The sequence below is a fragment of the Hemicordylus capensis genome, chromosome 5 (genome assembly GCF_027244095.1).
Source record: "Hemicordylus capensis ecotype Gifberg chromosome 5, rHemCap1.1.pri, whole genome shotgun sequence".
Classification (NCBI taxonomy): domain Eukaryota; kingdom Metazoa; phylum Chordata; class Lepidosauria; order Squamata; family Cordylidae; genus Hemicordylus; species Hemicordylus capensis.
In genome coordinates, this window is record NC_069661.1 from 243,448,574 (window position 1) to 243,473,606 (window position 25,033).

Genomic DNA, 25,033 nt, shown 5'->3' on the forward strand with positions numbered 1-25,033 from the left:
TGTGGAACCATTTTAATCATTTTGACTCTGTTTTAAATCGCAGGGAGCCCTGGTTGGCCTTGGATAGGCAGGTGGCCCTGCCCAGTGCCGCGAGCCATCTGCCTCAGGAGTGGAACACGGCTGCCTGTAGCGCACTGCATGGTTCCTGGGGGACCTGGTGCTAAATCATTCCCAGACGACCGGATGCCACACTCCACACCACCTAGAGATGCACCTATCAGGCGGTATAGCCGAATATAATAGTGAGATAGTTGATGCCCTGCTTTCTCAACCGGGTTTTCAACACTTTCTGTCATTTCTGTACTTGATGTAAACTGTTGATGAAAGTGCTTTAAAAAGTCGTTATTTTAATAACGCCCCCCCCCCCCCCACGAGGGCACCCCTGCCCCAATCCCTAACCTGCTCATGAATGCAGCGGCGCGCTCCTCCCCCCCGCCTCCTCACCGCGTACGTGCGGCCCCGCCTCACTTTTGTCCTCGGGCGGCTCCCATAGCCTGCGCACGTCGCTCCCCGCAGCCGCCGCGGAAGCTCCTCCCCCCGAGCCCCCCTCCCCTTCCGCCCCGCGCGCGCGCCTGGCTGGACGCGGCCCCCAGCGTGAGAGCGACGCCGGCGCGACGCTGCTGCTGCGAGTGCTAGTCGTTTCGGAGGCGCCATGGCGGCCGAGCTGAGCGAGATGGCGGAGCAGCCTCCGTTCCTGCCGCCGCCTTCCTCGTCCTCTGGCGGAGGCGGCGCTGCGGAGGAGGCGGCCGAGGCCGAGAGCGAAGCCTCCTCGTCCGTTTCTTCCTCGTCCTCGTCGGGGGTCGGGATGGAGGCCGAGATGCCGCTGAACGGCGAGGGGGCCGAGAGCATGTCGGAGCCCAGCCCGCAGAGCGCCAGCCAGGCCGGCGACGGGGACGACGAGGAGGAGGACGATGACGATGACGAGGAAGAGGAGGAGGACGAGGAAGAGGAGGACGACGACGACGAGGAGGAGGCCGAGGAGGCCGGCTCCTCCAGCGGCTGCTGCAGCGACGAGACGCGCTCGCCCAGCCCCGGCGGCAGCGAGGCCGACGCCAAGGCTGGCCCTGGCGGGGAGAGCGGCGGCGGCGCCCGGCCCGGCGGCGGCAGCCAAGAGGCGGCGGCGGCGGCAGCCCCGACAGGAGCAGGCGGCCTGGGCGGCGGCGGCAGCGAGGCGAGCAACAGCAGCTGCGCGTCCTCGGCCTCGTCCTCCTCCAGCGGCGCAGGCGACGAGGGCTACAGCACTGGCGGCAGTAGCGGCGGCGGAGGCAGGGCGGGAGGCGGCGGCGGAGGCAGCTCCTGCAGCGCCTCGTCGGGCGGCCGCCGGGGGAGCCTGGAGATCTCTTCGGACGGGGAGCCTCTCAGCCGCATGGACTCCGAGGACAGGTCGGTCGCGCTGCCAGCCCCGCTCCCCGACTCACTGGGGGGGGGGGGTCGGTATTTGAGGGCGCTTTCCCACCTCCGCGCCTTGGGAGGGTGGCTTACTTGAGAGCAGGGGTGGCCAGTGATCGCTGCTGGACTACAACTCCCATCCTTTCCAGCGCGCGGTGGGAGTTGCAGCCCAGCAACAGCTGGAGAGCCTGCGGTGGGCCACCCTGCTTTCCACACGAACGGGCTACTTTTCCCTCTTGAGAGGGATCTTGTCGTCTCTCTCGCTAGAAGGAGTCAGGAAACCCTTTATCCTGATAAGCAGATCCTTCTCACTTCCTTATCCTTCTCACTTAGGTGGCTCCATCTTCGTTCCAGGTTAAGTCTGGGCTGCTGTCCTAGGACTCGTTTGCTTTACTGGGTTTGTCCCTCAAAATATCCCAATCTTTGTAGGACTGAGATTTTATTTCTTCCTCCAGCCCCCAGGGGGAGGAGAGCTGAAGCAGGATTCACCCTGGTTTGCATTTGAATGGGAGACTTACATCTGTGAGCACTGTAAGATGCTCTCCTTAGGGATGAAGCCGCATTGGGAAGAGCACCTGCATGTTTTTCTCCCTGGCATCTCCAAGACAGGGCTGAGAGAGATTCTTGCCTGCAACCTTGGCGAAGCCTCTGCCAGTCTGTGTAGACAATACTGAGCTAGATAGACCAATGGTCTGGCTCAGTATAAAACAGCTTTGTATGTTCCCATGATTTAAATCCTACAACATTAAGTACTACAACAACACTTCTTGCTGCCCCAGATGTACGGAAGATATGAAGGCAGCACTTAGTGCCTCATAATGATAGTGTAACAGGACCTCTAGCATCAGTTTCTCTCTTCTCTCCCCCACCCCCCCAGACTTGGGGGCAGTTTGGTCCCTGGACTCCCCCCCCCCCGCCCCCACAACCCACCCACCCCTGCGGATTCAGATAAAATCCTGAGTTGGGAGAAGCTGGTTTAAACATCATACTTCATTTCCTTGTATCCTTGTCCCCCTCCCTTCTGGCACTTCCTACCAGCTCATATGAACTCTGTCTTATCAAACATGGCTGCTAGAGCACTGAAACATTTTGCATTTTTAATCCTTCCTCCCCCCCCCCCCCGAACTCTTCAAACAGCATCTTAATTGGGAGGGCATAATTTGTACTGTTCCCCCTTCTCTTCCCAATAAAGTGGCAATAAATATCTAATGGTGCATATCAGCTGTATAACAGGCATATATTATAGAACATACTCATACAAGTATGGTTGTTTAGCTTCTGAAAACCCAGTTGAGCTGCTAAACAAAGGGTGTATTTATAAGTGGTGGTTTTATTGGCATAAGAAGCTGTTGGGTGACAAGGTTTTTTTAGTTCTGTTCTTTATAACCCGTGCAACAGTAGATACCTTTCGGTTCGGGGTGGGGGGAGCTAGGATTCTGTAAGCTCCTTAGTGCATAGATTTCTGCTTAATATTTAATAGTATTTTTATTTGAGTGGAGCTTTATGCTGCCAGGGAAATATGCAGCCAAACTGTAATCTCAGTGATTTATATTGGTATTTTAACGTGCACCTGTTTCATATTTAGTTGGTGTAAACAACCACCAAAAACCTAGTAAGTGAATAATGACCAATGGCAGCTAGATTTCAAACAAAAAAATAAGCTTCAAAATTGTGCCAGTACTGCAGTTCCTAGGAGACGATGGCTGAATGAGGGAAATCTGAAATAAAATGTGTGTCACTTCTTCATCTGCTGTTAAGTATAACTGTTCCTGGTGGTCTATATGCTAAAATCATAGCACTGAAGTCACGATAAAAAATGACGGTGTCAAATACTAATTATTTAGAAAACCACAATTTAGAGGTGGGGGAAGGTTGTTTTGTCCTAGGGTGCTGAAGTTTTTCTTGGTGTTGAAAAAGTAACTGTGCTATAATGTATTCACCTTTAAATTTGTGTTTATAAATTTTACTTTCCCTATGACTTTACTAGAAGGCTCCTTCACATGTTACTTTTTTCTTACAAGGAGATTAGTGTGGGTGTAATAAACTTGTAATGTATGATGGGCATTAGAAATGTTTTCCACTGTGTGTACAGGAATAGACTCAGTGGCTCCCTGATCTGTATTCCTGTATCAGAAAATATGATTTATAAAGTGGGCCTTAGTCTAAATAATAGTGGGAGTGAAAGCATCATTTATGGATATAATTCATATGTTGTGCTATCTGATGTATGTTTATTCAGGAGTAAATCCTACTGTACCCATTGGGGTTTACTTCCAGAAAAGTGTGCATAGGATTGCAACTTTTAATGGTAGATGTTGCATTTTTTGTTGAGAAAATGAATTCTATCAAAATTTGCTGCATTTTTCTTTCTACTATAATTGCTTTGTAAATTTCATTTTGAAATATTTAATTTTGTTTAGGTCAACTGAGGCAATACCTGGTCAGTGACAATAGTAGTAATTTCAGTATCTTGTGAGAGTGGTGTTGCTAGTGACTAAAAGACTGTGTTGTGTTCTGTTAGCAGTAGTTATTAAATATGGAACCTGAGTAGTAATCCTAATATTAGATAAATGAGACAATATACATTCTCTATTGTTTTACCTTAGTACGGTTGACCCTCGTTATCCGCAAGGGTTACATTCCGTTGCCGGGGGGGGGGTAGTGAAACCACAGATAACGGGGCATTAGGGCAATGGGAATTTGGGAGGGGGGGTTAGGTTCCTGAGGCAGTGAGGCAGAAAAGCTGATGAAAACAGTATGAAAAATAGACTCTGGGGGAGTCCCATACTGGAAATGAAGGAGTGCCTTACTGTGCTTTGTGTGTCCCCAGCTGGACAGCAATGCCCCCAAAGGTTTTTTAAAAAATCACATTTTTTGGCCCAAAAAAAGGAAACTTCCTTCTTTTTACAAAAATGAGCCACAAAATGGCTCTTGTCCTCAAAATGGTTGGCGGAAATTACTTCTGAGGTCATTTTCGCTCATCCCTGACCCACAAATACGTGGGTCTTGACCTTTCAATTGCCTAATTTTTTCACGTATAGAGAGGTCAGGAGGCAATTACCTGATCTCGGATACACGAAAACGCGTATGTCGGGTCCGCAATTAACGAGATTTCTCCTGTAGCTTTCATTTCACTTAATGTTGAAAGTGGTTTACAGATCTGATTATAAATGTTGTGCTCTCCTGGATGGAATGAAGACTAATTGCATTTTGAAGTACTTAATGCTACGTTTTATCTAGATTGAGCCTCCCATTTTAGTCAAGTTTTTAATGCGAAGCAACTACTAATTATATGTTACTGTATAACTGCTTGTTTTGTTTTGTGTGCATGAATCATACACTTGATGAACCCTCATAGGTTAAAAAAAAATTACAGAATAAATTTTCAGCAGGTTTGATATAGTTGGAATACTGTCCCAAATCAGCCAGCCATGTCCATGTGACTTCAAATATATTATGAGTATTTGAGATGCAGCTGACAGCTAGCTAGATGAGGTTTAGCCTTGTAACTAAGGGGTAGGATGTGCACAGAACCAGCAATGGGCGGTTCGAAGGTGTGTGTGTGTGGGGGGGGTGACTTTAAGGACTGGGGAGGGTGCTTATACCCCCGCCGTGTTTCCCCCACTGGTGCTGTCATTAAAATCAGTCCTGCGGGGCGGCAGCGTACCTCCTTGCTGCCCCAGCACATTGTGGACCGGAAGTGTCCTCTGTGTGTGTGTGCAGTGGACACTTCCAGTCCACAATGTGCCTGGGCAGCAAGGAGGTACACTGCCATCCCGCGGGACTGATTTTAATGACGGGAAATGCGGCAAGGGAAACGGAGGGGGGTAAGAGCACCCTTCCCAGTCCTTAAAGTCCCCCCCCCTTTCGAACCGGTCTGGAGGTCCATAAAGGGCCTCTGAACTGGTTCCACGCACTTCCCTACTAAGGGGAGACCAACACCACACTAGAGGCTTGCTTCAACAGGATTCATTTAAGTGTGCTAACCCCTGATGTTTATGTTTGTGTTAGCTTTGCTCTCATCCTGTCACTTTCTTCACACTGCACCCACACAGAGTTTCACTGAGCCTTCTGTCCTAATAGTCACAGACTCCATATGTTGTGGTTGAAGAATGTGTTTAGCCTTTTGAACTTTTCCTCTCATACTCCAGTATAACTGTAGTTATATGTTGCTTCCAGGCAGGTAAACAGATGACAGATAATGAAAATAAAGGTTTTAGCATGTTCGTAGGCTTACAGTATATGTGTGCAATGCAAGACTATGAACTTCTGAGCTTTATCCATTAATTTCTGCTTCTAGAGTTTGATCTGGTTGGAAAGCTCGAGGACTTGATGGCATCATAGATTCTGAGGTGTGGCAGCTAGCTTTGAAGCAGAAGTGATGTATATAGCTCTGAATCTTTAAGTTGCTGTCTCTGTCACAACTCAAACTTTTAAAACCCCACCCTGTTCTGAGTTACTTTTGAGACTGGGGTTCTAGTAAAACATGATATCGCAAGGAATAAATCATCCTGAAGTAATTCAGGCTGTCAAATGTCTGGGGATATGGTGTTCTGAAATGATATTTCCTATAGGCACACTTCATTTCAGGGGGCTCCCTTTACTCCATAAAGTAAACTTTATGGTTTGAGTTTTTCCTTTAATGTAGTGTTTTTCCTGTAATGAACAGAGTCAGTGTACAAAATATGAGAGCTTTGCAGAGCCGAGTCTGAAATGACTGAATTACTAGAATCATTTGCAAAATATATTTGTCATTTCTCTAACTGGTCATTGTCCACAGATAGAATCATCTCTAATCTCCGCAATAGTTGTTGCTAATCAGGTTGCCCCCATGTATCCTTGACAGAACTCTGAAACCATTTATACTAAGCCTTGCTTATCCAAGGGCCTGCTCAGACACTGCTGCTCATATTATGTAGCTGCTGTAGTTTTTTCTTATATGGTGTCTTCAAGAGTGTTCTTGTAAAACCCAGCTTCAGTAGATCCAGTTGCCTTCTCACTTGTGGCTAGTCTGTCCCTCTCTCATGAGTGGAAGGTTCCCCTCAGACCTGCTGGATGGGAGCTGGAAAAACCCCGGATTTTCCCCGGATTTTGGGGAAGAGGAAGCAATCTATATTTTCCTACAAAAGCTCCGCCAGAGGAAAGAAAAACCACCTCTCCTTTTCCTCCTGGACAATTTGGGGATGAAAAAGAGGAGCGGCTTCTCCCTCAGGTTGGGGCAAAGGTGGAAGCAGCTGCTGGAATAGTGCCAGCACAGCAAACCAGCAAATTCCCAGAGATACTGAAAGAGTGTTCCCCAGATGAGTGAGTAGGTTTAATGCTTCGTGTGACTCCTCTTCTACTCTGATCATGCCAGGCAGTTCTAATGTCCCCCCACTTCTGTTCCAAATGCACACACCAGAAAGAAACACAAAAGAAAAGCAAGTGGGTAAAATCCCTTCATAGCAAAACCTTCCTTGTGGGTGGGTTTCTTGTGTTTGTGGTGCTGTATGAGAAATTGGGCTCTGTGCAGCAAAGTTTCCAAGCCCCCAAAGAGGGGGAAATCTCCAGATTTTGCCCAGACTTCCTGTGTTCCAAGGCTGCTTAAAGAAAGTGAGCAAGAAATGTCCAAGAACAGAACAGTTGTTGGCATGATAGACTGATACAGAAACCTGAATTGAACTTCTTTCATGGAGGGAAAGATTGTGCTCACTAGGTTTTTTTAGCCTTGATGATGAGGAACAGGTTTTTGTTGGCCTGTGCTATGGCTCAGCTGAAGCCCTATATCTGGATGAGTTTGGGAAATGGAGAGCCTGCCTGTGGCAAAACAGTTGGAGAATTAAGGGAGTGGGGAAAGTGTTTTACTTGTTAGAGTTGCTGGATGGGAATTGGGAAAAGCCAGGATTGCATTTGGGTAGGAAGCGAGTGTCTGTGACTGACATTCAGACTGATGTTGCACACACTGGAAAATAGTGTGGAACAGGGGAAGGGTGATTGTGAATCTCCCCTTTCCCCAGCAGTCTGCTGTCCCTCCCAAAAATATATCACTGAGGGTTGTGAGACCCTCAGGGACATACATTCAGGAGGCATGGGCAACTGGAGAAGGGAAGGGAGTTGGGCAAAAATGACCCTTCCTGCACACATGAAATGATTTTTGGAGTGTTCTGCATTCATCTGGATGACACCAAATAGGTTCTCATTATGTATGATACAGTTGCTAAGGAGGTGGGGGCAGTGTGGTGTTCCTAGAAAAATGTTTAGGAACCCGGACTTCTGGAGGAGTAGTGGCCTCCATCCTATAGCACAGTTACCTGCATACATACTTAATAGGGGGATAAGCTTTCACATTTAAGAAGACCTGCCTCTTCAGTTTGCAACTTACGAACTTCAGAGTAGCGTTCATGATCTGGTTTTGAATCTTATGTATGGATAATCAGCATACAGTTGCAATCAGAACTGTGAGGGAAGCTTGAGGGTGATATATGTGCTTCCTTTCCAAGATATACATGTTTTTGATGTATAACTCGGCACATATGACCAGATTGCAAAATGTAAGGGGCTTTTTGATGACACATTTGTGAAGTGTGTTTATATGCTGCACCAGAATTATGATGCTGTAAGCAAGAAGAAACTTAAGACTTGGTTTTCCATAGTGCGCAAGGTAATTGTGACAGTGCAATCAATAGCTTCAGAGTATTATCTAATGATTTACAATTGCATCATTTGAATTTTATAGTGCAGTTTTCAGCCACATGTTGCTTTGTTTGCCATTCACTATTTTGGATTTGTGTGGGGTGGGAGGAAGACAGTTATTTTACTGTAATTTTGCCTTCTAGGAGTGTATGAGAAAAGACACAAGAAGAACAAGAAGCTTTGAATATTTTAAGCTGGTACTTCTTTTGAAAAAGCCCATTGCGAAGTGATTCAAGACTGCCTTTCCCGCCAGTCCTCTTACAGGTGCAGGAGGCTAAGTGGAAGAGCAGGGTGATTCTGTCAGCTTTGGAGAAGGCAAAAAGTGGTAGCTTTCCTTCTTGCTTCTATCCTTAATTCTTGGAGCAAAGTGAGCAGAGAGCAGGGGTTCATGCTATCCACAAACAATAGCTAGCTACTAAGCCAAGTTGGCTTACAATAGTGACAATAGTGAAGAGTTTTGAAGTAGGTTGGGAAGTACTCTGCTGCTCTTGGAAGGACCTCCATCTCTGTATTAAGAACAGCCCTGCTGGATCAGACCCAAGGCCTCTCTAGTCCAGCATCCTTTTTCACACAGTGGCCCACTAGATGCCTCTGAGAATCCCGCAGGCTTCTTGGGTGAGGTGAGGGCATGCCCTCTCTCCTGCTGTTTGCTCACCTGCAACTGATATTTAGAGGCATCTTGCCTCTGAGGCTGGAGGTGGCCTATAGCCACCAGACTAGTAGTTATTGATAGACCTGTCCTTGGTGAACTTCTCCAAGACCCTTCTAAAGCCATCCAAGTGGCCATCACCACATCCCGTGGCAGAGAATTCCATAGGTTAATTATGTGCTGTGTGAAAAAGTACTTACTTTTGTCGGTCCTAAATTTCCCGACCTTTGGTTCCATGGGAATGACCCCTGGTTCTGGAGATGAGAGCAAGGGGGGTGGGATCTCTCTGCATAATTTTATACAGTTCTATCATGTTTCCCCATAGTCATCTCTTTTCCAAAACTAAAAAGCTCCAGATGCCATATCCTTGCCTCATAAGGAAGGTGTTCCGTTGCCCTCCTTTGCACTTTCTCCAGTTCTACAATGTCATCCTTAAGAGTACCATGAACTGTACATGGTACTCTTAGTTGTATCATCGGGGTCAAGAAATGTTGACTCCGTTCACCAGCCAGACAAAATATTTTACTTGTCAGATGCCTACTTGAGCTATGCTGGTACATTACTCATTGGTCATCATTTTTCACTCCTCTCAGACTAGTAGACTAGTGGATTTCCTGAGCCCTGGTAATCATCACAGGCATGGCAGACTCCTACCTCTCTTTTAACTAGTTATTTCTACCCAGTTGTATACACACAACCAAAAGAAAGCCGGTGATTGATCAGTTATACTTGTGGGTTGTGGCTGAATATGGATATGAAAAGGTTAGAATTGAAGTCACAAGGTGATGAAATTTGTCTCTCATTTCATTAAGAGGCAGAGGACTTGGATGTGTGGATTGCTTATGTTATGTCTTGCTCTATGTTGCATCATTATATGATCTATTTTCTGCTGCCTTTTGAGGTAAGAAGCTGTTGCTTTCTAGGGACTTGTTTCTTAATAGCTCATAAATTTTAAGAAAATGTACTTCTTAATTCTCCTGGCTTTATGTCTTACTAAATTACCTTTGGTAAAATAGCTTGAGAAGATATTTGTAAAGTTAGACCCAATACAGCCAATTTGTTCCAATTAGAGCTGAATAGAAAGAGTCTTGTGTTTCTCTTTGGGTTGTGAGGTTGAACAGTACCTTCATTTTTCAGTGTGCTTTCAATGCTTGGACACTAGAAATGAGCAAAACTCTCCAAAGGTTGGCGTTTAAGGTTCCAGGGAGCTCTTGTCCCTGATCTATCCCACAGGGACCTTGGGGACAAAGGAGCTGTGCAATATTTGAGCTTGAGTTCCTTGTGACTGAGCTTGGAGAAGCTGCTCCACTGCATTAAGCTACAGTTTAGGCAGAATCCCTTTATACGCCCTCAGTAAGTGCTCCAGCTTTCCTGTGGGACTGTTAGCAGTCCCTAGTGGGACTGGTAGCAGTGTCCCTAGCCTATAGCTGAAGAGGGGCTGCTAAGCCTTAGCTCAGTTTCATGGGGGTGCTTCCCTAAGTGTGGAGACTGCATATCTGCCTTGCATCCAAGGCTGCCTGGGCAGTGCCTTAGTAGGGAACTGCATAGTTCCCTGCAGCCTAAAAAAATCAGTCTTTGCATAGCTCTGTCTAATAAGCAGTGTTTAGTGTCCAGGACTTGGATGAAGAGAGGTGCTTTTAATTTTCGTGCAGTCCTTGTCCCTGCTTATGAAGCTATGATGGAAAACTTCCCTGCTCTATTACTGTTACCCATCTGATCTGATGGCTGCATGTATCTTCATATTAACATATCCATTCTGTAGTTTTACACATTTGCAAATGTTATGTTGTGCAGTATGTTTACCTATGGTCTTAGTTCCAGCAATTAAAACATCACATTCTCACTCTTAAAGAGCATGTTGCTTTTTCACTGTTGAGGGGAGTTGGAAAATGGCAATTAGCTACAGCCAAGGCTGAAGTTTCATGCATGCTGCGGTGATTGTGACCTGCCAAGTGTTCAGAACTTAGCTGCTTGGAGGTGAGAGATTAATTTTTTAAGGCCTGTTTAATGACTAAATCATGTTGATAGGTCCAGCAGAATGTGAGCGACTGGTGATACTAGAATGTTTTAAATTCCTCTGTGTGGTTAATTAAGATTACTGTATCACAGATTTCATTTGAAAAGCAGTTCTTTATTGCAAACATACAAACATAATATTCCATGTTAAAACAAAACATTTAAGTATCTGTGTAAACTACATTGATTTATTTGAATCATCCAAATGTATCCATAGTGTTCTAAGGGCTAGGGATGTGCACAAAATTGGAAAACCTGGTTTGGTTCAAGCTGAACCAGACTCAAGCTGAACTGGGTCCAATCCGGTTTTGTACACACCCAAACTGGGCCCAGTTCGACTCAAATTCAAGCTGGCTTGGCGGGCTGTACAGTACTGGGAAAGCGGGGATGAGGGGGCTTAAAAAAGAATTAGGGTGGAGCCCCTGTGACCACTTCCAGCAAATTTGAGGTACAGTTTTACTTACCTCCCTCCCTAGCTTTTTGTATTTAAGTCCCCTGGTCCCCTCCTTTACTGGTAAAGGGAATCTTTACCAGATTCCCCGTTTCCAGTATGTTCCAAGCTGGTTCGAGCAGAATCGGACCAGATTCGGCTCGAATTTGGGCTTGAACCAGGCCCAGTTCAGCTTGACCTGAACTCCTGGTTCAGCGTCTAGCTGATTCGATGTCAGACTGGTTTGAATATCCCTAAGGGTAGCCTTCCTTGTAGCAATTCATATTTGCATACAAAATACAGATACCCTGTGTGAGTTGTGGGGGTTTGCACACATTATTTCAAACATTACATTTTCTTTGGATCTAGGAACCAGACAGTGGACACTTGACAAAATTACAGGACTTGGTGATGGAGGGCAAGGCTAAATGGGCTTCTCTTTATCCCCTTTACAGTTAACAAAGTTAGAACAGAAGAAGGGCTGTCTTGGACAAATAAATATTTTATTTAAGAACCCTACCTCTGAATATTCTAGTGTAGGCACCAGAGTATAGGCATCATGACTTCTGGTGCTTGGAAGTGTCAGGCCCTGCATTATTTACTCATATCTTTTAAAAACAGATGAAAATGGGGAATGGGGGAAAATGCTTTCATGGTCAGCATTTCTGTGTATTTTAAAGGAACAGTAATGAATAATATAAATATGCATCCTTGTCAGTTGATGCATCTAACGTTTCTGTATTTCATGCTTTGATCCTGCCAAGGCACACACTGTGTAGAAAGTCCCTCTGATTCTGCTGTGGCTGCAGCAGAGCAAGTCACTCTTTTCTTCACAGAAGTATTTGGATTTCTGAGACTCTGAAAAAGAGACTAGCTCAGGGTTTGACAAATCTTAGGCACCGGGGAGCCATAATGCCATGACGTCTAGACTAGGATATTCAGAAGTAGAACTATTTAATGTTGTTTTGACCCTTTTTAAAGTAAAAGTTTTAAAGTGTTTGTAAAGGGGATAAAGAGAAGCCCCTTTGCCCTCCCCCTCCACAGTGTCCATTGCTAAGTTTGGTCAGGTTTTGTCAAGTGTCCGTTTTCTGGCTCCCAAACTTCTGGGCTGGCTCGTAGATTCAAAGAAAATTTGTGAAGACCTGGACTAACTGCCTCTGGGGAGAGCATTGATTTATAGGTTAAAGCCCTTGATCCTTTTTATTTTTTGAACAGCATTCTTATAGCTATGCAATTGCCATAAGCAGTGTGTTTTATGAGCAGGGAAAGTAAATAAATAAGATGAATTTACATTTCCCCCCACAAACATATGTACCCATTATCTACTCATCACTATTTACCCTCATTACTGCATGTCTGAACATGTAATACTTGTAGTATCCAAATAAAGTTGGCAATACAGTCATACCTCGCCAACTGCGGGTTTCCCACACACGGTTTTAAGTATCCGTGACTGGGAAATTGTGGTAGGTCTCGCCAACCGTGACTGAAGTATCTGCTGTTTGGTAAGATTTTTGGGGTAACTTTGGTTTTCCCCCTGTGATTTCTGTGGGGTTCCCCTTCTCCACTTTACTGACTCATGATGATTAGGAGGGATTTTCCCCTATTTTTTTTTACTGTATTTTGCAGTCCTTTCACGACTGTGATTCCCCTAACCCCTGTTTGCTATTGTTTTCAGTGGCTCGTCAATCATGAATCTGCCAACTGCGAGGTTTTCCTGGAATGGAATCCTTGTGGTTGGTGAGAAATGACTGTACAGTCAGTTTACAAAAGGACAGCGCCTCTGTCAGATTGCACTGCAGTTGAACAAAGTGTCATTTGATTATTACTGTCAAGAGGAGTTAAACCAAGTGAAATTCTACCATAGAATGTGTGCACACTATGGGAACAGTTGATCTTAAATGTGTACAAGTGGTACAAACTGTTCAGTAACGGTTGCACATGTGCAATGGATGAACATGAGCCTGGTTAAAGCAGCAAGACTTCACATTCCAGTTTGGGTCACTTGAAGATGCTCTAATGTGTTGCATGTTCAGGGACAATACAGGTGTCCAAAGTGTGGTACATAATTGGCTGTATTCTGTGACAACACATAGGGAAAGTTCCTTGTGTCCTTCGAAGGGATTTTTAGATCAAAGGTACATAGGCACAGAAGTGATACAAATGGGGGGACAGCGTTCAATCCAAAACATTTAATAAAAAACAATCCAGATATAAAATCTGATTAGGAAATTAGCAGAATAATTTATATAGATAATTTGGTAGAGCAGACTTGCTTGTAAGAAACGTTAGCTCAGAGAAGCAATACATTCAAACAGTGCAGTTGAAATGAATGGGGTAAAACCATTGAGTCTACATAGCGCTTGGAATGGCTGGCAGTTCTGTAAAGCTACCTGGGAATGGACCTTTTGTCAGGTGGCCATTAAAAAAAAGAGCAGAAGAAAGGAAGAAGGCAACAAGGAGTCCTATCCTAGAGAAAAGTTGACAACAAGGGGGAGAGTATATCTCTCCTGTTTGTGTAGTTTTTCCTGGTCTAGAGTGAAAAGGTTGGCGATCCGCTCGGCAAGGGGAAACTCCACATAGCTGGGTTGAAGTTTGCAACGGGCCAAAGACCCAAATATTGAAATCATCAGCTCTTTTGGAATCGGAGATTCTTGAGCAGTGTTCCTCCCTCTAAGGTGTACGTCAGTGTTCTCTCTAACTTTTTTCATCTGTGTGAGGAATGGGTTTTGTTCTAGGCAGCAGTATCAAGGCAGTGTGTGCGCACCTGCATTCAGAGTGGGGCCTTCCTGATTCAACCTGAGCAGGATCTAAAATTAACTGAGTGGACATCAGAAAATGTGTGAGTGCGCACACATGCATACAACTTAGAGGGAACGTGCATGTATGGCGTGCGTGCGTGTATGGACATAAAAAAACATGAATTTTTTTTAATGTCCACTCAGTTAATTTTAGATCCCGCTCAGGTTGAATCAGAAAGACCCCATTCTGAATGCATGTGCGCGCACACTGCCTTGATACTACTGCCCAGAACAAAATTCATTCTGCACACAGATGAAAAAAATTAGAGAGAACACGGTTCTTGAGGGCAAGAAACTCTGAAGCATCCATAGGATGCTCTCTTTTTCTGGGCTTTTGTGGTGTTCAGGTTGGACTTCTCAGAGTGCTAGCTTTGAGCTGGGTTTCTTATACTATAACATTCTTATCTTGAGGGTCTCATCTGAAGGGGGCTCCCTTGTAAGGAAGGAATTCCTATTCCATTGTAGTAGAAGTACAGAGGTCAAATGATGTCATGGAGGAAGCTGTCTGGATTGACTTATAGAGAGCACTCTAGGTGTGAGACTAGTATTGGATTTAATCGATCTTCTCCAGTCCTTGGGGCTAATTCAGTCAGTGGTAGGAAATCAAGCTCATGTCTAAGGGAAGATTGCTCTGGCTGAGGAATTCCTGTTTCTACAGTTTATATAATTAATTCTCTTAGCCGGCATGCATGTCCAGGATTTGGTGGCGGAACTCTTGTGACATGTTGTGAGAGTTCCGGCGAGAGGCCTGGCTGAGTGAGGAGGGAGGAGGTGAGGGGGAAGAAAGTGGCGTCAGCGAGTGGGCGGGCGGAGGAGTGGGGGAGGGAAAACCAGCAGCGGGTGGGCGGAAGCGGGGAGAGAAAAGCGGCAGAGGGGGAGAGAGAAGCCGCAGCGGCAGGCAGACGGGAGGGAAGGAGGGAGAAAAAACCAGCAGTGGCGGGGCCCTTGTTGGACGGCCGCCTCCTTGTGAGGCTCTGTGTGTGGGGAGGAACGGGACGGGGGCGGGCTAAAGTGCGCGGGGCTGGAGGGAAGGGGAAGAGAGGAGGGACTAGGGCAGGAGGGAGGGGGAAACAGCCGGCCTGCCTCAAAGCGCCAATATTAAAGGCTAATTACCTTTAATATTCTATGGGTGTTTTAGCACAGTGGTTTCTAACCTGTGGTCTGCGGACCACTGGTGGTCCATGGGGAAAAAATAAATAAAGCTGGTGGTAGTAGTAGTAATAAGAATAAAAAATGCCATGAGACACTTATGCAGCCTCCCTGTGCCACATGCCATCCTGCTCTGGAGGGTCTGCCCAACCCTGTGAAGCAGATTGGGGGAAACTGCCTCCTTCAGACTTCCCATTAGGTAAAGTGTTATCTTCTTTCCCCAATGGGAGGCACTGTACTGTGATGAGAGTAATCTGTAGAGATAAATGTACTATGATGAGAGTAATCTGTTTGAGTGAGCATAATAAATTATTAGAAATACCTGTGTTTAATATCCCTTGATATCGGTTTTACTCTCATCATCCATAGGCTATGTTAAAAAAGTTTAAAACGGTTTACTTATGTGTTGGTGTGCAAAAGCTTTCAATGATGTAGTGGTTCACATGAAGAAAAAGGGTTGGAGACCACTGTTTAGCATATGCATAACAGACTTCAGATCAGTCAGGAAAGCCATTTTCTTCTAGCATATTTTACATTTGGCATCAAAATGCACTGCTGAATGTTGTTTACAGCTGAACGTTCATCAGCAACTGAGGATCGTTTTTGAAGCTAAGAATTAGCACTACTTTTTCAATATAGTATCTGAAAATTCATCAAGGAACCAAAGATATCCACTAACTGTTAATGCGAGTAGCATTCCAATACTTTCCTTAGCAAATCATCAAAATTACATCTGCTTGAACCTTTCCCAGACAAAAATTAGAGAGGAGAGCTGGTCTTGTGGTAGCAAGCATGACTTGTCCCCTTAGTTAAGCAGGGTCAGCCATGGTTGCATTTGAATGGGAGACTAGAAGTGTGAGCACTGTAAGATATTCCCTTAGGGAAGGAGCCACTCTGGGAAGAGCAGAAGTTCCCAAGTTCCCTCCCTGGCTTCTCCAAGATAGGGCTGAGAGAGATTCCTGCCTGCAACCTTGGAGAACCTTCTGCCAGTCTGTGTAGACGATACTGAGCTAGATGGACCATTGATCTGACTCAGTATATTGCAGCTTCCTATGTTCCTAAACAAAGGCATCCAGCTTGAAGAGCTTGTTCTTGTCCCAAACATAAGAGCTGGTCATGCAATGGAAACAGACGGACACACTCCTGGCAAAATTATGGGATTGGTTGACTGGATTGTGGTAGACATCAATAATGCTAGACACATGAGGGAAGAAGAGAGAAGGGAAAGACAATGGAGGAAGAGATGCTTGGTTAAAATACTTCTCTTAGGAACATAGGAAGCTGCCATATAGTGAATCAGACCATTGGGCCATCTTGGAGATGCTGCCCGGGAGGGAACTTGGAACTTTCTGCTCTTCCCAGAATGGCTCCATCCCCTAAGGGGAGTATCTTACAGTGCTCACACTTCTTGTCTCCTTTTCATATGCAACCAGGGCAGACCCTGCTTAGCTAATGGGACAGATCATGCTTGCTACTACAAGACCCAGCTCCTTGTGCCTCCTTTTCCTGCTCTTAAGCACCTACTGGTATGCAGGGGTCAAGAAATGTTGGCTCAGTTCACCAGTTAGACAAAATATTTCACTCCACTCTGTTGAAGGATGCTGTGTGGAGTTTAGCTTTAGCTGACGTTCTGTGCTGCGTCTGAACTTGCCCTAAGTGTAGCTCATGGACTACATCCAGTCTTTTTCTTTCGTTAATAGGAATGGCTGAAATTCCCATAAATTGCAGTGAGCCTTTCTGTCTCCTTATTTATTCAGTTAATAATGCAGTGCTTGGAAGAAGGCACTAACCTAAGACTTTGAATCAGGCTTTCATATTTTCACTTGTGAGCCACCACCATCTGGCATTTGTGATGTGTCCCGGCCCCTCCAGCTGGAGAAGTGAGCTAGAGCAATCCCAGCAGTTGCATCACTATTCCTACCTGCTTCCCATCAGCACCAAGGTTGGGCAGAAGGTTGGGGTTGATTGACCAGTGCATTGTGAAGGCACTCGGAGTGCCTTGGCTGTGCAGGAACTGCCCCCCTCCCTTTCCTGCTACAAAAAAGGAGACAGGGGACCTTGATTGTTGATCAGTCATGGCACCTGGAGCACCCTGACCAAGTGGCAGTAAATCGGCTTGCCCCATGCCTCCTTTTCCTGCTCAATAGCAGGAAAGGGAGTGGAAGGGGAACTTATCTGCTGCTGAAGGCCTCTTCTCGAAGATTAATCTCTTAAGCAGGTGGCTGCCATAATTAGTAATGTAGCTTGAGAAACCTTGCATACATGCAACTTTAGGTAGGCCAGCTTTATTACTTACCTGCACTTCAGTGTGGTTCTTAACAATATTGAGGGGATGAGCAGTCAACTGCCTTCCTTAATTGTAATAGCATGAGAGAGTGAATTTTGCAAGGCCCATTGAGAATAATGGATGCCAACTTTTTTCTGTAGAGCTCGTTGATCCTGTTTATGTCAAGAAATGTGTATTACCTGCATCCCTTTCTTAAGCTTTCACTGTGGCCTTTTGGGCCTTGCTTGTTAATTTTTTCCCTGACATCTCTGAAAATGTCATTTTATCCGTTTGTTCTGTTTTATATTCAGCTGCTTCTGTCCCAACAGATGCAATTTCCCTCGGTTTCAAGTTAAGGTATCTTCTAGGATCCTTTGGGATCATAGTGTTCTTGACAATATTTGGTATAGAAAGCAAAGATGCATATAACCCTTGACTATGCTAGGGAATACTATCATTAAACTTTTCTGGGTGGAAAGAAATTGTGGAAACAGTTTCTGGTGCAGCATTTTGTTGTAGTTGTGGCTATCCAACCTACTTCCGTAACTAACTGGTTAACTTCCATGGTGATTTAAAGACTGATTCATTTGTCTTCACTACAGCATAGCACTGCAGTACTTGCCTCTTCAAGCACTGTAACTGTGAAGAGTGATATTTCCCAGCATGTCAGTGCCGGGATGGCACTCTCTGGGATGCTCTATATGAGTGCAGCATCCCTTTTTTCATGTCCAAACAGGGCTCTTCTCATGCACACATCAACCAGACTTCTGTTGGTGCTGGCATGCACGGTAGAGCTGCCCCCCCCCCCCCCCCGGAAAGATCTCGTAAAATTCAAGTTTCTTGGAACAGGTGGTCCCTTCAGTTACCTAGAATTCAAGTCAAGGCTTTGAAGTTTGAACCCAGAATTGAATTGGCAACGAGTGCAGTTCTTTTGGTAGTGGGTGATATGATCCATCTGTATGGCCTCGGATATTAATCTAGCTGTGTTTTGTGCTAGCTGCCATCTGTAAATATTTTTGGAAGCCCGATGCAAAGGAATTTGATGTGAATAGAGAACAGTTATCCTTGGAACACAAGAACCAGAGGGCTCAAAAGTTAGCATGCAACAGAGTTATAGAAGGAAATTTGTTTGGACTTAATCTTTAGAAGTATTCATAGGGCATCTCTGGGTAGATTATTGGTCTGAACCATTGTGGCAGTTATTTCTTTTCCCAGTATATTTCATGAAGGCAGTCCAGATTTCTTTTTTCAACACACTTCAGCGATTCTATTGAAGTAGGGGTTCTTTGACCATAATAACAAAAAGATCCCTCTCCTGCTTTCAGTAAAATCAATGCTTTGTTATTGTCCTGGTATTCTGTAGGTGAAAAGGTTTTATGTATTCCACAGCCTAAAAACATTGGAGAGGTTGCAAAAGTCCCAGGGCATTAAAAGGGTTAGACTTTGTATCTAAAATAAATGGGACACCTGCTTCAAATGGCTGGATGTGTAAAAGATGAACAGTTTAGGACAAATTCTTAACAACGAGAAGTGAGAGCTGAAAAATAGTTTAGGTGCCAACATCAAACTTGTTGCTAGGGATTGTACCTAGGCTTTTGGCAGCTAGTCTGTGCTTTAATTGCTTCCAGACTAGGTTACAGAAATGTTCTTTGTGGGGCTGCCTCTGAAAAGTTATTTGAAATTACCACTGGTTCAAAATACAACTGCCAGATTGTTGACTGGGATGGGCCATAGTTGACACATTTCAAATAATTTCATTGGCTTCCAGTTGGCTTTCAAGCCCAGTTCAGAGAGCTTGTGTTAACCTTGAAAGCCTTACATGGTTTATATTCAGGATACCTAAAAGCCCATCTTCTCCTATATGAACTCTTTTGTACTTCATTTGGCCCTTCTCTGGGTCCCCTCACCATTTGAGATCCAACATCACTTATCCAGGACAGGGTCTCCTCAGCAGTGACATCAAGACTCTGCAACTTCCAGGGGAATCTTCCTTTGGAAAGCTTCCCTTTCCCTGTTGTTGTATCTGGCAAAGACTACACTTTTCCAAATAACTTTTAAGGCTCTCTGAGTTTTGAAAGAGCTTCTTTCCTTGGCAGTTCTGCTGAGTTTTTCTGGCTGGTTTCTTATATTTGCATATTGCTGGTGAACCTAATTAGTTATGAGTTGCTGTTTTCTATTTAATTTGTGATTTGATTGCCACCTTGAGCATCCTTCCTGGTTCAAAAGGTAGAATATAAATATTTAAAATGTGACAGTGATGCTTTGAAATGGCTGTCATGGATAGAAGTGTGGTATCACTTGATAACTATCCCCTCATAGGACTGTGTGAATGAGAGTCATGACTGTCTTTTATTTGAAGACTGGGTGCAAGTCCTGGTACCACTTCTTCAGACCGAGAAAGAGCATGTCATTTTGTGTTTGGCTTACAGTGGGTTTGCAGCTTGGTTTACTTTCCCCAGTCTTCATGTTTACTTGGAAATAAATCCCACTGTTAACAGTAGGGTTTACTTTTGAGTAAGTGTGTTTAGGACTGTAGTGTATTGTCTATATGAACAACAGTAAAATAATAGCTGCCAAATTTATCATGCAAGAATGGAATAATGCCTCTGAAATGGGATCAGCTGAGGAGAAGGCAGGTGTACGAGTCATATTCTAGGTGACAATTCTTGCCTGTAACCTTGGAGAAGCTACAGCCAATCTGTGTAGACAATACTGAGCTAGATGGACCAATGGTCGGACTCAGTAAAAGTATAATTTCTGTATTCCTAAGCCTTGAACTGCAGTAGGAGGCAGAAGAATGCTGCCATGTAGTGGAGCAAGTCACTAAAGAACAAGCTGGGTTAGTATGACCAGAATTTCTCATATATAGTCAAACTGTGGATTTGGGGAAGTGGGATGGATTTGTCGTCTGCACTTCAATTGCAGCAAAACACAGAGCTAGTTTTGCAGCTCAAGGAAGCTTCAGTCTCAACTAAATTACTATTTCAGGAACCTTTTTACTCAAATTGTTCAGGGAATAAGAGAATTGCCTTACCTGTTTGTAAGCAATGTATTTTCAACCATCATCTTACCTGGAACGTGACACACAGTATCTTGTAGCCTGGATAGAAGTCTAATGTTCTTGGTTCAAAAGTAAAAGACTTTTGAACTACGAATTCTGATCTCCTTTGAATGGGAACTGAGCTCCAAGACCCCTCCAAGCTCCTGGAGAGGAGAGCTGGTCTTGTGGTAGCAAGCATGACTTGTCCCCTTAGCTAAGCAGGGTCTGCCCTGGTTAAATTTGAACGGAGACCACATGTGAGCACTGTAAGATATTCCTCTCAGGGAATGGAGCCGCTCTGGGAAGAGCAGAAAATTCAAGTTCCCTCCCTGGCTTCTCCAAGATAGGGCTAAGAGAAATTTCTGCCTGCAACCTTGGAGAAGCTGCTGCCAGTCTGTGTAGCAGACAATGCTGAGCTAGATAGACCAGTGGTCTGACTCAGTATACGGCAGCTTCCTATGTTTCACCAGTATTGGCTTCAGGAAGAATATGCTTATTGATAAAATGAATTTACAGTTTTGTTTTAGGATTTGGGGTTGTTGCCATTTAAGTTGCAATATAAATTTATTTGAAATGGTGCAGTTGAAAATGTCAAAAAGTTGATGATTAACTTGTTCTTTTTCCCCATCTTATAGCATAAGCAGTACCATAATGGATGTAGACAGCACAATTTCCAGTGGTCGTTCAACGCCAGTTATGATGAATGGACAAGGAGTTACTGCTTCATCAGCAAAAAGCATTGCTTATAACTGCTGCTGGGACCAGTGCCATGCTTGCTTCAACTCCAGCCCCGATCTGGCAGATCACATTCGCTCCATACACGTTGATGGCCAGCGAGGAGGGGTTTGTTTGTTTTTGCCTTATTGTTTTTCTGTATTGTCTTCATTATATGTGCTGGAAATTATCTGTTATTGTTTCAGCTAAATATCAAATCTGTTTATTGGGAAAGGCTATATTATACTAGCTACATTTTTAAAATAACTAGGAATACTTGAAATAAATTTCAGTCAGTGAACTTTCAAAAAAGGGTGCTTAAGAGTAGATTCTACTTACAAACTGTTGAAGATGGGGAAGTAGCTTATTAGTAGAGCATCTGCTTTGTATGCTGAAGGTCCCAGGTCCAGCTCAGTGTTCCTTCTAAGGCGTGCACATGTGCGCACACACAAGTTTTTAAATGTCTGCTCAGTTAATTTTAAAACCCACTCAGGTTCAGTCAGGGAGGCCCCATTCTTAATGCACATGTGCACACACTGCCTTGATACTGCTGCCCAGAACAAAACTTATTCAGTGCACAGATGAAAAACATTAGAGAGACCACTGTTCCAGCCCCTGGCATCTCCAGGTTGGGCTGGAAAAGATGACTGCCTGAAACCTTGAAAAGCTGCTGCCAGTCAGTGTAGACAATACTGAACTAGATGGCAGCTTCCTGTGTTCCTAAGAACTACACTTGTCATTCAGATAATCATAAAGAAAAACCATAACATGAAAGTGTAATTTGTTTTCTAGGTAGAGTAATTATATGTCATTCTCTTTATTGTTACCACAACAGTCGGGACTCTCCAAGATGAGTTGTTTTTATGCTGTTTAATCCTGAGTTGATGTCCTTTAAATCAACTTGGAGGAGTCAGTTTGTCCATGAACATACAATCTGTCAGGGCTTTGATGCTATGACTGTTGATGAATTTGTACTTGATCTTGAAAGAAATTCTATCCTGTTTGGGAAAGTAAGGCTGTGTTTATGGCATCTTGGTGTGCTAACTAGCACTTTCCTGTATTATTTTGATAGAGCAAGGCTGGACTATCAAGTGATTTTGCTTTAGAATTTTTAAAAAGGCTATAACAGACCTCTGGCATTCTATATAATTTAACTGTCAGTGGGCTTTATGAGAAGTTCCTTTAGGCCCTAAGCAAATGTTTGAGTTTTCCTTTGATCGGTTCTGTGACCAAGTACTGTTGAAAAGGCACACAATTAACCTGGAGCTAGTATTTTCAGTTCAGAGCAAACTGTTACTAAATGTTAGTTTAGAAGGAACATTCTTTAAAATAATGCCATGTTTTGTTTTAAATTGATAGGTCATTGTTTTTATTCTCCTCAGTCCTGTTGTAATAGGATCCTTCTGCACCTTAAACTGTCTGAGGGTACAATTTGGGCTCAAGAATTCTAAGAATAAGTGAAGCTCATGTACATGTTGTATTTTTGTTTACATTTTTATCATGCAAGAATGAGCATTCTGCAATGACTTACAAAATCTAAAAAACAAAACCAAAACCACCACCTCTGTATGTTATGTCTACACCGGGCCATTCGGGGGATTTATGTATTTGTCAGATATTGTATGATGCCTGCCTTGTAGCTTTTACCACCATATTTACATGAATAGAAGATGTCTCTGAATTTAAAGCAACTCGCTTAAAAATAAAAAAGGTTAAATACAGGCTTGTATTGGTACTTACCTGAAAGGAACAGGACTCTGTATTTAAGATAACCTCCCAGTTTCTAACATCAAATAACTTTGAGGGAAACCTATTTTCCTTATGGTGGACGAAGGTAATCAGCTTAATATGGTTTATCAGTCATCACATGGCTCGAGACAGGATAGGGTTAAATTTTTTATGCAGGCTAGCTTCCTGTTCGCCAGTAGGTGGCGCCAGAAACCTAGTTCCTGTCCTGTCTGACTCTAAAGACAGTGATTTTGAAGAGCTCCTACTCAGCTTCTAAAAAATCAGGCTATTTTGTTCCTTTCTCCTTCTCTTACCTTCTTTATTTCTTTGCATTTGCCAGGGTGGGAAGGGAGTTACTTCATTTTATTCTAAAGATGATTACTTTATGTTCTAATTTAGTCTGTTTGTTAAAACTGCTCAATTACTTTCGGTTTTGCCTTGGTTAGCTTTTTTTATACCCCCCACCCCTTAGCTTTTTTGCTCTTGCTTCCCCCCATTTCAAACTTATGGAGGTGGCTCAGTTGGGAGAGGTGTTAGTGGGCTCCCTCTTGGAAGGTCCCCATTCAAACCCAAAGAAGGAAAAAGTGCATTAAAAAAAAATCAAAAGCCCTTTCAGGAGCTAAATGATGCCTCCATCTCCCCAAGCTGATTGAACCTCTGCTTAGCCCTAAGTAACATAGAAGGGCTGCAAAGAAAAGCAAATACCTAGCCTTGGATTCAGGTAAATACAGTAAAATGTTAAATCATTTTCTTGAGTCCCAACGAAGAATGCCTTTTAAATTTGAGTAAAAAGTGACCACTTGCTGTATTGTATATGGACATGTACCACCTGCTGGTGAATTGGTAGAAAGGCTCATGTCTTTCATTTCTCATTTGCTGGATCTTAATTGCACACTTTGGACAACCAGTAATTTACTTGTTCCTTAAAGCGTTAATTTACAGTGATTTTCAGATGGTGGATTAGTAATCCATGATTTAAGATGTAAACAGCCTAGAGACATGAGTTGAAGTAGCATATAAATGCATTAAATAAGAAATTGAAAAATATTTTTTTCTTATAGGTACTGATTACATACAGGAGTCTGCAAACATTGGCTTGGCTTACTAGCCAGCCTTTCTTTGTTCTTGCTATGAATCCTCCTCCTAAGTCCTGATTCATATGTAGAGAGCTTGTGGAAAAGAGGAGGATTTCTTACATCCTATGGTATGGAGAAGATAAACAGTAGAAGAGACACTTGCTGTTTCTTACCTTCTCCATATTGCAGCACAGGATATGTTAATGTTGTATGTCTTTTTCGTGAGAGTGCCATGGACACTTGCCACGAGCAAGGGATTTGGCAGCACTTGGTGATCAATATCTTAAGCCAGAGACGGTTATCTACTTGGGATTTTGGAAATCGATAACGTTAAGGCCAGGTACATCACTTGGAATAACAGGTTCTTTTTTCAGTTTGTTGCTCTTTGTTTCAGCTGGGTTAAATTTTAGTAGTTTAACTTGGAATTGTTTGGATACAAGCCATTGACTCAGAACAGTGGGCAGCATCCAGGCTAACCCTCTGCCAGTGAAATCTTTTTGTGAATGGAAGGAGTTTCTGCTGACAGTCTGGATGCTGTCCAGTGAGTCAAAAAGAAAATTTATTAGTGCTGTTCCACAGGGTATAGGGAGTTGTATTTTATAGTAAAAGAAATATGGTGAAGATACAGGCTGTAGGATGTAAACCCTGGTGGATCAGGAAAAAGTTGTGAAAACAGCTTGTGCAAAATTCACCACAGAAGCTTGTGAACTTTATAATGTTGAAGTTGAAGAACAAATTTAAAACGGTGCATTCTGTGTAAGAGAGCAGAAGCATTTGGGTATTCATCTTCAGTTCCACGTTATTGTTGGTGTTGATATCTAGAGGGCACTTTGTAAAGAATGAGAGAACACATTCCTGCCCTGAGCAGCTTAAAATCTACAATTCTGCACAGAGAAGACAATGAAGACAGGGGTAAACAGACAATCTCTAGAAATATCAGAATTCATTTTATAGTAAAGACTTGAAAGAGCTGACCTGCAGCTGTGCTTGGGGATTCACCCAACTAAAATGCTAACTCGAGTATCAAAAGCAGATCAAGGAGGATGATAAGAATAAAGAACACTTGCTTCTAGTTACTGACACTTGTTTCAATGATGAGATGG

At 43.8% G+C, this 25,033-nt stretch overlaps 1 protein-coding gene across 2 annotated transcripts in view; it reads left to right on the plus strand.

The window, feature by feature from the left end:
* The first annotated feature begins 552 nt into the window (after positions 1–552).
* The window catches only part of AEBP2 (AE binding protein 2), a 49,064-nt gene continuing 24,583 nt past the window's right edge, over positions 553–25,033 (plus strand). The window contains exons 1-2 of one of the 2 annotated variants that reach the window (XM_053253004.1): positions 553–1,383; positions 21,048–21,255. In XM_053253004.1, coding sequence (XP_053108979.1) covers positions 653–1,383; positions 21,048–21,255 — 939 coding nt within the window. In that variant the 5' untranslated portion in view covers positions 553–652. The remainder of the gene's footprint in view (positions 1,384–21,047; positions 21,256–25,033) is intronic. The other variant, XM_053253005.1, reaches the window with a different exon arrangement.